Genomic DNA, 15,855 nt, shown 5'->3' on the forward strand with positions numbered 1-15,855 from the left:
CAGGCCTGACTTGTGGCTGTGTTGCATTCTGGTCTATTGAGGCTATGGGGTGCAGAATTGGCTATAACTGATACACTTCTTCCACAATGAATCTCTCCTTGCTTGACTGTTTGACTGTTGGTGCTATTTGGCAGCTGTAGAGAGAAACACACCTTTCTTTTGGATGTTGATGGACTAACGTCTAAACCCGATGTTTACAGCTGAAGTTTTTGAAACATTTTGTCCAACACACCTCCATCGCAGGTCATCTCAGCGTGACGGCACACTGTCGCAGCTTGGGTACCTGCAGGGAAATGAGAAACAAAACCTGCAGGGAAATGAGAAACAAAACAAAACTGAGTCCGAAAAGCTTTTAACATTGTTGAGGTGTTTAAGGTTTTGCTTTAACATTTGACATGATTTGTCCTGACTGACCCAGAAACTGGAAAGTTGTTGGAGCACTAACACTGTCTAGTCTTATGAGCCCTCAGCATAACAAACTAAAACACACTCTGAAAAATCAATCATCCATAATCAATTAAGCAAGTCCATGAGTGGCTCTAACATGTTGTCTTAAAGTGGACTGTTTTTCTACCTACTGCCTGCCGTAAACTGTGGTACAAACTCGTATACATGTCATTAAAGACGAGGACAGGTTTACATTGAATCTACAGTACATTTGAGCAGGTGGATGTCACTTCAGTTGCTACCATTATCATCTATCATACAACAACAGTGTGGGTTTAGAGGCAAGAAGATCACAAGGTCATTAAATCTGTGCTCAGATCTGCATGTTTTCCTTCTGCTAAAACAGTGTGTTAAAAAACCATAAAACATACCTGAATGTAAACCACCAGCATATGTGATATACTGTAGTATAAGTCCATTATGTCTCTATAGTAAAAGAATTGTGCTCCATTTTTTCATCTCTAAAATGATGAGTTCACTGTCAAGTGTATATTGAATGTGCTCAGAGAGTGAAAGAGCACACACCAACAAGTCACCACGTTTCCTAAAGAGACTTTGGATGTCGACATTTGATTCGTGTGGAGGACGTCTGACTCTTCTGAGCTTAGTTTACAGGCAGTATATGCAAGGATGTAAATGCACTTCCGTTTACACATGGACACCATACAAACTTTCTAACTGACTTTTTTATAACATTAAGCAGGAGCTTACTGTATGCATCCTAGCAAATAACATCTTGTTTGTACATTGTTTTCAATAATGTGGTGACACCAGTATTATGCACTTGAAGTGACACTAGACATTATGAATTGTAGTGAAGCTGAATGTTGATGTAAATTCCCTTAAAGTATTCAAGCTGATATAATGACAAATACACAACTGCTCGGACATAAAACAGTACATGACAACTTAAAGCTTCTTGTAAAATGTTTAAAATGTTCTTGTTGTCATCATAATCAAATGGGCTATATAAATACCTTGATCACCTTTTAAACTATGTATTCAAATTTATCTTATGCTGGAAAAATAAAAGTTGCAATAAATGTCACGGGGAAACCCATGTATATTTAAATTATGTTGCTGGCTTGGATCCTCAGACTTGTTGGGAAATTCTGGATGGGGAGAGTGTTTACTGGAGGAGCTGCTTCATGGAAACCAAAAGACATTTTTTATGGATTTTTTGACTTGGGCATAACAGGTATAAATAATACAATGTACGATGACTGGCTTCTATTTAGCTTCTTTGGTTTAAAAGTATTTAAACCAGTGATGTTTTCCTATGATGACAAGTCAAGATGTGTGCTGTAGGAAAGGCCTATCTTCAGCCTATATTTATTTAATTTTGCTTTGAGTTTCACTTTTACTTTTAAATCCTTTTTAAAAACATTGGCAGATAATTCTTTGAAATACTGGTTAAAATATGTTTGAAAATGACCCGGAGACGATTGTATTAATCTTTTCCTCAGTGGCATACGCCTTAAAAAAAATAAACTGATGTTGTCCTCCAACAAATAGCAGGGTTGCTATTGAATACTGTAATAACATTAAAATAATTTTCAGTCTTTCCACTGTATAAAAACTATGAAAATACAGAAAGGCAGAGGCTGACAGTGATACAGCCACATTGTTTGACTTGATAGCTCGACTTTCCTAGATAATTATTTCCAGGTCAATTATTATAGCAGATTAAGTGGGCATTGCGTAAAAAATCTACCACTGAGTTATGACAGAACATAACGCGGTTGTTGGAAGTATAAAGAGGAGGACAGAGAAAAGGCTGAGGCTGACACAGACTTGGGTTTTTTGATAGATTTGTATAAAAACACTAAAAATCCCAGTGTGGTCTTGTGCTACCTCATGAGCTCGGCCAGGTAATGTCGTTCTCCTCCAGTGCGGCAGGTGGCAGCACATTGACACCAGCTGGTAAACAAGCCACCGGCTCAGAGGCAGCGAGGAAGCACAGTAACAGGCAATGAAAGGTTACTCCATAGGTGAGTGGACTACCGAAGAATTATTGCATGTTGGTAACTTCATATTTAGCCTCAGAGGAAAAACTGGCTGCACTGTCATTGTAGCATAGCGAGCTCGTGGTAGGCTGCACGTCGACTGAAACAATGAGTCCACGAGCCCAGTGAAGCTAGCTAGCCGTGTCTGCTTCAGCTGGTTTTCAACTTTAGCTGGGAAAGTGTCAAGCTCAGTCACACAGAAACACCCTTTACATGAAATAATGTTAAAAAAAGACTGCAAAACAGAAGCTCCTATTTAAATATAAAATGCATTATTCCTTAACTGGTGCAGCGCTTCTCTCCATAAATGTTTGCTGTTGGCTGGTTTCAAGTAGAAACAGAATAAAAGAGCACTTCCGGAAAATCAACAAACTCAATTTAATTTACATGACTATACATCAGATTGTATCTCTCCTGCTATCATTGTTTTATAGAATAAGTAGCTATTAATCTTAAATAATTCTAATGTAGCATCTGCTATTACACAAGCGAGACAAACTAGCGAGGCTTTTATTTTGACAGCAAATTGGGATTTTGTTGGATAGTGTTGCAGACTATAATCCAAATACTCTTCGCAAAGGTGGTTTAGCAATCAGTGAAAACCAGGTATCACATGGATACATAATGAAATAACACAAGTGGTTGTATAAATAGTGAGATTATAGGATTATAGGAAGTCTACAATACTGAGTTTGACAGTTTATTCTAGACCTAGTAAACAGAGTTGATATACATATAGTCTTCTGATGGCCGTAGCTTAATCAATCATTCTTAGGACTTTAATTTTGACACTGAATGCATCTTAATTCAGTCTGTTTACTGCTTTCATACTTAGATCAGTAATGCAGCAGTATGCTTCCTAACTATGTTTTCCTAGTGACTGGGTGGAGCGCCAACATGCAAAGTTTGGTGGTGCAGGCACTTGCCATGAGGCAGCTCGGAAGGCTGAACCCCCGCCACCTGTTGGCTGCTGGTTACGGACTGAGGCAGACCGAATGGTGTCCCAGGGCCATCCACACACGCCAGCTGTGGGGCTGCTCGGCTTTCCCCGCACTTTGCTGCCACAGGCCTGCTTTTCGCGGCAGAGACACTGTCAGGGGTTGGTCGGTCCATCATCTGAGGTTTAAAAGCAACAAGAAGAAAGGTGCAGCCAGGATGGCACAGGAGGAGGAGGAAGAGGATGAGGATGAAAAAGACCCTGAGGACAGTGATTATGAAGATGAGGTGGACGAGGACCCGAATTTACCAAAGGATTATAAAGACATGGAGAAATATGTGTCGTCCTTTCGCTATGATGTCATCATGAAAGGTGGCCTGGACATAGCGCGCAAGTGAGTCACTGCATGTTGGCTGCCCTCACAGACTTGAACGCTATGTTTTCTTTGCAGCTGGCTAAATGTAGAGAAACAAGGGCTCAGACTTTTTCAAATAGACAGATATCAGCCAGTAAATGCTGTCCACGCTGAGTAGGATGCAGGTTTTAAACAACATATTTGTTGTTTGCTGTGGTTCAAGTTTCCCATGCTCTCAGTGGCATTTCAGTTTCACAGGAATTACAGATTTGGGGAAATTATGTTGCATGAACCTATTCAGATGTAAGCTGTAAACATCAAGGCGTCCAAAACCCTTTCCTGTTACGAACATGTGTCTAGACTAACTGTCCTTTCTCTTATAACAGTAAAATTGAGGATGCCTTCTATCACAACAAGCTCAGGCTAAATGGACAGAAACTCATCAAGAAAAGTAAAACAGTGAGTGATTTTTGATTGCAGGTTGCATATTCCTGTGCCAAAGTCTCAGTTTTTCCACTTGTGTCTTTTACCTAATTTCTCATTACTCATGTTTTGTTCTGTTTTCAGGTCAGAGTTGGGGACACCTTGGATATGTTGCTGTCGGAGAACAAAGAAACAAACAAGGTTACTCTGATGAGAGTCATCCTGCGGAAGAGTCTTGGTGAACAAAGTACCACAGAAAAGCACAAAGTTGCCATAAGGCGCTGGAAATGTCTAGAGCTTTCCAAGGATGAGGCCTTCAAGCCATGAACTTGAGTAGGCCAGTACTGACTGTACCACCATTTGCCAGTGAGGGTGATGACAACCGCAGAGATGAATGCCAAAAACATCACGAGCGGCATTTGAATGGTCTCCATGAAAAGGGATCTAGAATGGATTATAAAGGTATAACGTTAAGGTCGACAGTTCGTAGCGGCTGTATACATTAAGCAGCTGGTAGGGAGCATCTGAATATTTACCTTTACCCATTATACTGTGAGACATCCACAATAAAGGTGCACTTTGAAGATTTGAAATGGAATAAAATCATGTCCTGATGAGGAACACAGGGCATCTTCTTTCATCAGTTTTCATCTGAATCATTAAAGGTCCAATGTTCTGCTTGTTTTCAAGTTCACATTTGTATTTGGAGGTCCCACTAGAACAAGTTTACATGGTTTAATGTTCGAAAAACACATTATTTTTCTCGTAGCAGACATGGCTGCTGCAGCTGTGTTCAGCTTCTGTCTGAACGCTCCGTTTTAGAGAAACAACAATCTGCTGTTCTCATCTTCGACGTGTTACCAGGAGCTGGCGTTAGCGAGGAAAAAACAATGGCGGAGAACGAGGTAGATTTAGGAAGTTTTCAGTCAGCCTGCTTAAGGGGTGGAGGAGGTCACATGATCAACACGTCCCCTTATGACATCATAAACACCACGATTTCACACACTTACTGAAAGATGGGAGCAGACAGTCTTTTTTGGAGTTTAGAGATCTGTAGTCACACTGGGGACACATTTATGTTGGAAAGACATTAAAAAGTGCATTTTGAATAAAATGGGACCTTACACTTTGAATGTTGGGCTACTCTTCATATCAGCCAATGCTTGTTGCATACTTTTATTGAGGCCAAAATATAAAACGGTTAGTACTAGTAGAAGCAGTGTTCGTTGCCTTGCACAGAGCTTGTTGGGGAGTGTTCAGGATTAAGAAAAGGTCAACCTCTCATTGCTCTGGGTGTAAAACTGCAGTCAATGTCCTGCAAGTCCTTTGACTTTGGTGCCATTATGCATGTAACACAGTCCAACATATGCCATATTTATAATTATGATTTTATTAGAAATAGGTTACCATGATCCATTGTCATGTTAAATTTATAATATAAACTTCTATAAGAAGGCTTAACATAAGCACATTGTTATTAAAACAGTGGTGGCACAATGCTACATCAGTAACTGCAATGGAAATATATCACATCATTGTGATTGATTTCTATCCATAGAGCAAATGTGTGATCTATGCTATTAGCTACTATCATTGTTATTGTTTTTATTAAGGCTACAACATTTATCAACAAAGTATGTTAGATAAGCTATGACAGTTTTGGCTTATAAATAGAAGCAGTTTTAACTCTTTATCCAATAATAAGACTACATGAACTACAACATCTACTGCTGTAGTCAAAGGGTAAAATATGACTAAGAATAGTACTGAGGAAACTCAACAGCTTGGCTTCATCCTACAGAGGACAGTTTGTAAAAGTTCAACAATGCGGTTTCAGCTTATATACTGTGCAATTATTTTCATGACAAAAAGTGTTGCCTAACTGAAATGTACTGTAATTATGACACAGTGCTCGACCTCTTGGCCTTCTTAAGAATGTCACACTTCTTGCGATTGGGGCGTCGGCAGCGTTCGTCGATGCTTGGCACGCACTCATAGTGCCACACCTCCTCCATCTTGTCCACAGGATACACTGCCTCCACATAGTGACGGATCAATCTGAGGCGGACGGGGTCAAGCTGCTTCTTGTTGCAGGCCCCTGAATGGTTGTACTGCAGCCGCAGGTTCTCCTGGGTGAAGAGCTCGGGGAAGAGGCGCACCAACAGACGGGCAGCAAAGTTTCCAACAGAGAGACTCTGCTGGACAATTTCCCGTACCTCAGTGTCTGACAGCAGGTAGACAGAAGGTACAGGGAAGTCCGGTTTGGACACAGTCAGTTCGTCCAGGGGGATTTTACAGAAGTCTTTGCTACTTTTCTCAGGGGGTAAAGAGGGAATATCTGGATCCTCCCTCATGCTATCTGGATTGAGCTGGTTGAGCTGGCAGAGGAAGTCCTGCTCTGACTCATGACCGTACACTTTGCGTTGCTGCAGGTAGGATCTCCTCTGCTCCGTGTCGCGCCTCCTGCACCTCTCGTCAAGTTTCCCCACAAATTCCAACATCCACACTCTGTCGTTCCTGGCCCGAGGGTAGACTAACTGCACATAATGACGGATCATGTTAACGCGAACAGGGTCGAGCTGTTTCTTACCAAGAGAGCCGCTGCAGTTGTACTGCTTCCGGGCGTTCTCGTGGGTGAAGAGCTCAGGGAACATGAGCACCAGCAGCCGAGAAGCAAAGTTCCCAATGGACAAGCTACATTCATAGTTGTTCTTCAGCTGCTCCCTGGACAAGAGGTACTCCTGGGGAACAGTAAAGTCAGGTAGAGGAATCTCCAGATTGTCAAAATCCACGGCTTTAAGCAGCGACTTTTTGGACTTGCGACTGGGCCTTTCACAATCGCCCACCTCTGGAACCTTAATAATGGAAACATCCTCAGGAAGGCTGGCCAGGTCATAGACCTCGTCGTTGATATTGTCAGGTTCACTCCCATTGCCATTACTGTGAGGACCCTCGAGTGCATCCTCCATATGCTGAATGCACACCTGAAGCCAGCTGTCCTCAGGCACATCAGGAAAATTAGCTTCCATATACTTTCTTATAATTTCCATCTTGTCAGAGTCCAGAATTAGCTGCCCCACACTACTGAAACTGCGGGAGCCTTCTGGCATTTTCCCTTCTTCAAAAACCTCAGGGAAGAGACGGTGCATAAGGAAAATAACAAAGTCTTCAGGGGAAGAGAACTCATCCAGCTCCTCTGTGACTTGAGTGTTGAAACCAAGGTCTGACGCAGCCAGGCTGCCCTGCTGGTTATCTAAAGAGAGATGCTCCTCCTGGCCCTGCTCATTAATGAAATGATAGGTTTGAGGATGCTCAGCCTTTATCCCACCACCTGTGATTGTCTGCTTCCTGAGCAGCCGAGCACTCTCCATGTCCCTCTGAGCCCAAAAGCGATTAAACAAGTCATTAATCTGGAGGAGGCATTCTTCCTGCCAGACGCTGTTGGTCTTAACCGAAGGGTAGCATACCTCAACATAGTTACGGATCAGCTGCAGATGGAGAGACTCCAGTGTCCTCTTGCTTGCCATGCATTCATGAGAGCACTCCCTGGCTTTGAACAGCTCCGGGAAGAGGTGCACCAGCAGCCGACACCCAAGCTCCCCAGCGCTGGATGTCTGCTCCATCAGCTGATTCAGTTCCTCACTTGTTAGCAGATACTCGGGAGGAGGCTGGAACTCCGTCACCATGTCAGCTGGTTTGATCTGCTTCTTTATCCGCATGACCTCAAGAGTCAACAAGTCCACTTTGCTGTGCAGTTGCGTCATGCTTGAATTGAGGGTGTTGAGAATGAGAAACATTTTCTCAATGAGAGGATAAAGGCTGGAGTCTGTTGGCGAAGCTTGGCCTGAAGTGTCTGTGGTGGGAAAGGTCTCTAATGGGCCGTTTTCCTCGGGACTTTGGAGCTTGGATGAGAGGATGCTGCTGAAGTTAAGCTGATTCCCGGCCCCATGAGTGACCTGCTGCTCCAGACTTGGCGTGTTCCTCTTCTCTGAGATCCTGTGGGAGATACTGAAGAGAGGCTTTCTGTAGGAGACGCTGGATTTCTGCTTCTCTCCAGTTGTGGTGAGGCAAAGAGGCTCGTGTCTGCTGCTCTCATCCATCAAGTGCCGCCTCATCTAGACAGAATTGATGACAAGAATGATATCCAAATTGTTCATGTTGTATATGCTTTTAGATAAAACAGTCTGAGGTTAGCTTACCTCGCCAGAGACTCTGACTCTCTTGCTGCTGGTGGACTGGTTTGTGTCAGGGCCCATCTCTGCAGATGGCCGTTTACCAGCCTCAGTGGCCCCAGGGGATCCTCCTCCGAGTCCCTCAGGTGACTCGCAAATAGCGAAATCTTCCATTTCCTCCTTAACGTCCTGGACATGCTTGTGTTCTGCAAATAATGAGAGATGTACGTTGTCTTTGTCAAAGCACTTGTTTTCTTGTTCACATTTATAAATATGCATCGACGAGGTGGAGGACAGAGGTGATATCAAAAAGTATCGCTAGAGATCATCAGGACTTCATGTGATCAGACTTTTTGTTCCCTTTCCACTTCAATATTGACATTTACTGTGTGTAAGTAAAATATAATAAAATAGAAGTTGATGGGAATTTTGCTGTTGAATAGGCACAGATACAAGTTGCAGAAGTTACCTTTCTCAAGCATCTCTTCATATGAAACTCCATGCTCAGAGGAATTCATAGCCTAAAGACAGAAAATTCAAAATTATGCCTGAATACATCACTAACAAGGCAACATACATGATATGACATTGGATTTGATTCATTGTTTTCAATGATTGCAAACTGACAATCTTTTGGGATGTGTCTCACAAAGGGCTGTGGGAAGTTACTGATTATTTATAGACCCAACGCTTCATCAAGAAAAGGATGGGTACATGAAATGACTGTGAGAGTAATTGTCAGTTGCAGCCCAGAGTGACAGACATTTCCAGAGTCAATTCACCCAAGAAGAGAAACTAAGTTGGATAAATAATCAAAACACAACATACACACTGTAACTTTAAAATCACAGTCTGTGGACAGGTGGAAACTAATGGTGACTACGTTTCACTACAGCTGCATTTTAGCTGAACATTAAACTTCAATGCTTTTCATTTTAGTTACCACATTTGCACATGTGGTGGGGGTGGGGGTATGCTGCCGTTATGACAAACAGCATGTGATCAGCTGCAGGCAAACACATTAACTAGCCTGCAGCTTTAGCTCAGCAGGTTAAACTGTGATACCAGCTCCTGCCCCCCCCCCCCCCACCCACCCACCCACACACACACACACACACACACACACACCGCGGCCACAATAGTCGCCTCTAACTCTTTTAGCTGTGCGTGCCACCGTGCACTGAGCTGCCTCATAGCTCTCCTCCAGCCTTTATTAACCAGCCACTTCCTCATTCTTCCGCCCATGAACCTTTGAACCAAAACACGGGACAAAACCAGCAGCGGGACTCTTACCGCAGCGCAGTCATTTTAACGACCACACGGCTCGTTGTGAGTATCGGCGCACGGCGTCGTTTTAGCACTCTGCCACATTTTGTTTGGGAATTTTTAATGACGCGGCAATGTTTGCGTGGACGAGTCCCCCTCCTCCTCTTCCTCCTCCTCCTCCTCTTCCTCCTCTCTTGCTCTGACTCTTGTTAAATTTACGGTAAACGTGCGTGACCCGCGCTTTGAGCTCACCTTCACGGGTCCACGCAGTCCTCCGGCGCTGTTAGCGGCGTGTTGGACATGTCTGCGGACTGTTTTGCGGCCACTGTTGTTCTGGTTGTTGATGTTTTTTTTTTCTCGCTCGGCTTCTCTGCTTTCTCGCGTGACGTGACGTGACGTGACGGGGCGCGCGCCTGCTGTGTCACTTCCGCACAGCTGTGGACAGAGGGGTGAAGAATAAACCAATAAACCCAACCTATGAACCAAGATATTACTACACAGATATGCACCGAGGCTGATTGTTTATTGTCAGATTATTGCATATTATTATCAGATATAAGCAAGTCTATTTCTATTACCAATAATCTGATTTTGTTCACTCTCTCATAAATAGAAAATCATAAACCAGTTTTCAAATATTTGGAAACAATGCCAAATAGTACATTTTGTCAATGCACTATTCTAAAAATAGAAAAGCATTCAAAACTTTGAACACATGTACACAATATGAGATCTGTTGGTGCTCCAACTGCTGAAATTGTTTCGTTCATGTGGTGTCTGTTAATCAATAAAGGCTTTTTATAAAAAAAAGTGTTTAATTACAGCTGTCATTATGCTGATCCTCACAGGCGTGGCTGGTCTGAGGCAGCCAGCCCCACACGCCCACTCACAGTGCTGGGACTTTTTTAGCTGCTGCATCCTCACTGTCTATACAAAGGAGTAAACTAAAGAAACATTTTTTTCTCCCAGTGTTCATTTCCCCCCTTTCCTCAAAACATTACACACAACTGTACGCATAACATTAGTGGTGGAAAGTAGTACATGCACTCAAGTAGCCGTATTTTAACACTACAATACTTTACATGTCTATTTGCCTACGTTTAAGTGGGAAATATTGTGATATTGCACAGTTCACTCCATTTATCTGACAGCAACAGTTTTCTATTTTGCAGATTAAGCTTTTAAAAGCATATGATAGGCTCATTAAACATGGTGCATTGCCCCACGGTGAATCAAACCACCAAACATTATATAAAATAGTTAGAATCAGAGGCACCTTGGCCAGCTACAGCAGCTAAATGTTGTTTTTATGATAATGCAACATTAATAATGATCTAATAGAATAACTTACTTACCTAAATAATGGCACTTTTTCTTGTAATAATTTATGTACATTTGCAGTTTTGAGTATTTGTACAGAGGTGTATTCCTACTTTTACTTCAGTAGAGGATCTGAATCCTCTCCTACCAGACAATAAGATGGAGAATTCAGTATTTCTTGTTTTAGCTCCTAAGTACTGATTAGCTGAGGTATTTTGGCCCTATAGATATATTATTAGCAATATAATTCATTTTGTGTATTTTGCAGCATGCTATGGTGTTATGATAGTAATCACAATTGTAAGCTACTGTGCTATAGCTCATTATAAGAGGTGCTTTTGTGGTGTATGCTTTTTCCTGAGTGGTAGCTGGTGGTTATTGATGCTGAGTAAAACAGCAAAACAGCCCTCTGTCTCACACTGTGGTGATTTATGATGGTGTCCTCAGAGAGCCAACAACGTCTGCAGGAGTGGGCCTCGATGCATGGAGCCCTAATCCCAGAATTATGAGATATGCTACGGTATAATGGCATAGAAACCCTTTGCAGTTAGTAAGCCATACATTTCTGCCAGTGGTACGTGGAACAGCACACATTAACAGGAGAATCAGGTTTTAAACGTATTCAGTAATGACCCATCAATAGTCATTATTGGACATCAGCAGTACTGCAAAAGCAGAACATTAAAAAAACACATTATTACATTATTAAATATTAGAATATTTGAATATTAGATTTTAAAACACACCATGTGTATATTTGTTTTCGTCTAAGTTTGAGCTGCAATGATTAGTTGATTTATTAATTAGCAAGCAAAATCTCAAGAAATTCAATAATTCCACATTCTCTAATGCACATTTTTCTCCTTTTCCTGGTTTTACATCATAATAAATTTGATATTTTTGGGTTTTGGATAACTTGTCGAGCAAACTAAGACATCTGAGGTCACCTTGGGCTCTAAGGGTATTGTGGCGGACATTTTTCACTGTTTTATAGAGCAACGGATTCATTGAGAAAATAATCAGCAGATTAATTGATAACAAAAGTAATCCCTAATTTACATTTAGATCTGAAGGTCCCATAATAGCCTCAGTAAAGCCCAGACAGAAGTAGGTAGGACTGATGCCTCCTGTTTGCAGGCTCACATTATGTGGACAACATTGCCCTCAAGTGGAAAGAGTCTGCAGCAGTATGAGAATGTGCTCCTTATACCTGCCTGCTGTACAGTGTGACTGAGCTGAAACCCGGTGGATAACAACTCTCTCCTAAATACACACATTAAAACACTAAGAATAAATCTGAAAAGTAAAGAGCACTGAATCATGGAGCACTATCAAACCCATCATCAGTAAGTGCAGAAAATGTAGCTCTGCAGAGACATCGCAAAGATCAGGACAATCCTCCAAAGTTGAAGGAGAACACTTATCAGGGAGGCTACGAAGAGGAAGAGGAAGAGGAAGAGGAAGAGGAAGAGGAAGAGGAAGAGGAAGGGGAAGGGGAAGAGAAGGAACTACTGGTCGTTGCATGTGAGCACCATCTCCCATATTCTGCACATGTCCTGGCTAAGGTGAGGCTAAGGTGGTGAGATGGAGACCCCCCCCTTTTTTTTTTTTTTTTTTTTACAAAAAGGAACATCCAAGCCTGTCTGAATCATGCCAAAAGATGCATTCAGTCACCCCAAACCATGTGGGAAAATGTGTTCTGGTCTGATGAGACAGAAGTTGAACCTTTTTGCCTTAATTCTATGTTTGAAAGCCAATACAAGTCATCATCCAAGGAACACCTTACTGGCTGTGAAGCTTGGTGGTGGTAGCTTAGTGAATAGCTCCAAATGTCACAATATTTAGGCCCAAAACCTGCTGGTCTCTGTCAGAAGGCTGCAGCTGAATTTCACATCCCACCACAACAATGATCCAAACTTACAAGGGTAAAAAAAGGGAAAGTGAATATGAGAATCAGAAAAGAATCAGAAAATCAGAAAAGGAAAATGGCCCTTGGAATGGCATCAGAGCCGAGACCTCAATCCCATCAAAAACAGGCAGAATGACCTAAAGAAAGCTGTGGACAGGAAGGAACTTGGATAATAGGATAAAACTCTAAAATGTAGATGTGCAAAGTTAATCCAGATTTGTTGATGTCATGACTGCAAAAGGTGCTTCCACAAAGCATCAATTGGACAGGGTGTGCAGACCTATGATATCAGGGATGTAGATTTTTTAATGTCCCTAATAATCAACTATTTGTTTTTGTGTGGATATTTTTCTTGTCTTTTGGCAGGTTACATCCAAGATGCAACAATTTTGACATTTATGTTGCTGCTATTTCAGTCTTAACATTAAAACAGTTTTTTTTAAAGGTGTGTAGACTTCATTTTCAATCCATTATATCTAGTGAAGTGAAATTGAACTAAACTCAACTTACAATCATGATCCGGAGTCAGTGTCAGTGAAAAAGCCCTGATGTTGGCAATTTTGGCGGTTCATCCATTCTGGCTACAAATATGCTGAAATTACAGCTAACAGCTGTAATCAGTAATACCATATAACTTCAAAGATTATAGAGCCAAACTTTAAAAACTGCATCTCTGTGAACCAGATTAATTTAGAGCTGGTTGCAGCTGAAAGCAACTCGGTGAAATGACTCTAACAAGAGAGGACAGTCTTATGGAGCTGTACCACAGTGTTGCGTCAGAGGCAGATGTTGATAGGGACAGCTGCCATTAGGCAGAGCTGGTTACTTGAGCTGGTAAACTGGTTTCCTCTGATGAACCGAAGACCTCAGTGTGCCACAATTCTATCTTAGTCACCGGCTATTTCATGCACATGCTAGTACCCAATGTTCTGTTCCCTGCCACAAATACGCCGATACAGAGATGATATAACAAGACAATGTGTGGATGGTGTGGTTCTCATTATTCGACTAATGAGCTGTCTCCATGGCAGTCTGATCTGTCAGCCAATGGAGCGAGCAGGCCCTGTGCAGGGGGAAGCACGGCCCAGGGTCAGCCAGGCGACGGCTTGCGACGAGGGGCCGGCGTACAGCACTTAACACCGGGAAGAGCTCGTTAAAGTGTCATTTTTGGTCAATATGCTCGTCTGTGTCGAGGAGGCCAATCAGCCATACTGTTCCCATCGCAGGAGAATGAGTTTCATCCATCACTGTCGGCCATATGATGATATTAGCAGGTGTTTACTGATAGGCCATTCAGAGGAAGACAAATGGAGGTTCTAATATCACTCCACACTTGCATTCACTCGCTCATTTTACATACTGGCTGATTCCTAATAGGGTCACAGGGGTTGTGAGGAATCAATCCCAGCATGCATTAGGACTGGGGGCAGGGAAACTCCATGGCTGATGCACCAGTCCATGATATTTTTTGTTTTTTATTTTTTGTCTTGAAATGCTACACATTAAATCGAGGAGATCATTGGCAACATAGATGGTATTACTCTCGATTCATTCCACTCCTCCTGCTGCAGTGAGAAAAATTACACCAAACTACATTTAGAAATGTGTTTTTTTTTCTTATCAGCAAAGGTACATTCTTGGTTTGTACATGACTTTGACACATTTTTTACAAGTGGTTTAAGAGCTGCTCTTCAATTTGGCGAATACCCATTACACCCAGCAGCAAGAGTGTGGAATCAGACAGGATGAAGTGATTTTAAACACTCTACAAAACATGACAACACTGGTCTCCATACATGTAAATATAATGTTTATATTATTATGGACCTGACTCCTTACTAACCAAAGCACAGACACACTTTAAACCCTGCAAAGAAATGTGATCAGTCTTTAAGCATTGTATGCTTAAAATGATTATTTCTGTACCACTTTATAAAATGCTGATAAAAGGTAACTGGTCATTGTTAATAGTTAATAGTTAATAAATCATTTATAAATGGTTTAGTAATCAGAACCTATTGATAAGAGCAAGACTTTGACAGACCTCTCTCTTTGGTAATAATGCAGTTATAAATGACAGCAACCCATCAATAAAGCATCATAGGTTTCTCACTTTCTACTAAGTCTGCTGTTATAGATGGTTATGAATCATTAACAGATGGTGTTAATATATGTAATATAATATGATATAATAATCCATCGGAGTTGAAGTTGCAATAGGATTTTTTTCCTACTTGGCAAAACAAAACTTGTTCTTAGAAATAATGTATAAAACATTTTTTAATGACTTATCAAACATTAATATGTGCTTTAGGGCCTTTTATAAACCCTTTGAAAAGGGTGTTTTATTAGAAAGTAGTACCATTTTGAATGCATAGTTTGAATGGCATGAGTTGTTGGTGCTTTTCAGTAGGTAGGTGGGTCACTGTGATGTAAAATACTATGTAAAATATGTGTGTTTCACTGCAGAGTTGTAGCATCATCCCAGCCCCTTTACACCCTGCAGAAATATGTTTCTTCACATGAAAATTGCTAAAATGGTTGCAGATGTTGGCATTAGTTGAATCTAATTTGCAGTTTTCTTAGCATGTCACAAGAACGCTGTGGCTTTTCTGCCAAACTCACAGTTCGACAGTCGCTCTGTCCCCAGCATCCACAGCTGCGTTTGTACGTGTGTGTGTGTGTGTACGTATGTGTGAGTGTGTAATGGAATCTGTGCTGACCGACTCTCTCCACTGGACCCTGCTGTAATTACACCACTCATCGTCTGGCCTGGGCACACTAAGGCCGCTGTTACCCTCTTCATGTTTTGCATGTAAACTTATAGTCTTGCCAACTCTTGCTTTCATGATACCCAAGACTCTCAAACTGGGAACTGTAAGCAAACGCAGTGTTGGGTTTCTGCTGTGCAGGACAGAAAGCTAACAAACCTCTTAATTTGGGCTACGTAGGAGATATCAAAAAGATTCTTGCTGGCAGTAGCGACGTTGTCAGGGAAGAAAAAAAGGTTACAATTTCTG

General features: G+C 41.8%; 2 protein-coding genes across 3 annotated transcripts; one reads left to right on the plus strand and one right to left on the minus strand.

The window, feature by feature from the left end:
• The first annotated feature begins 2,367 nt into the window (after positions 1–2,367).
• Positions 2,368–4,831, plus strand: mtres1 (mitochondrial transcription rescue factor 1). Its single transcript, XM_070842777.1, has 4 exons — positions 2,368–2,438; positions 3,331–3,784; positions 4,132–4,204; positions 4,313–4,831. The coding sequence occupies exons 1-4, from the start codon at positions 2,420–2,422 to the stop codon at positions 4,493–4,495; spliced, it is 729 nt and encodes a 242-aa protein (XP_070698878.1). The 5' UTR covers positions 2,368–2,419; the 3' UTR covers positions 4,496–4,831.
• A 707-nt stretch (positions 4,832–5,538) lies between these two features.
• bend3 (BEN domain containing 3) lies at positions 5,539–9,981 on the minus strand. 2 transcript variants are annotated; one of them, XM_070842218.1, is made up of 4 exons: positions 9,859–9,981; positions 8,810–8,861; positions 8,368–8,546; positions 5,539–8,283 (listed from the first exon to the last, which is right to left on the minus strand). In XM_070842218.1, exons 2-4 carry the CDS (start codon positions 8,856–8,858, stop codon positions 6,067–6,069), a joined length of 2,445 nt encoding a protein of 814 aa, XP_070698319.1. In that variant the 5' UTR covers positions 8,859–8,861; positions 9,859–9,981; the 3' UTR covers positions 5,539–6,066. The 2 variants fall into 2 exon arrangements, with proteins under 2 accessions (XP_070698319.1, XP_070698320.1); XM_070842219.1 differs by lacking the exon at positions 9,859–9,981 and adding an exon at positions 9,634–9,846.
• Between the last annotated feature and the right edge of the window lie 5,874 nt (positions 9,982–15,855).

Source organism: Pempheris klunzingeri, chromosome 13, assembly GCF_042242105.1.
Source record: "Pempheris klunzingeri isolate RE-2024b chromosome 13, fPemKlu1.hap1, whole genome shotgun sequence".
NCBI lineage: Eukaryota > Metazoa > Chordata > Actinopteri > Acropomatiformes > Pempheridae > Pempheris > Pempheris klunzingeri.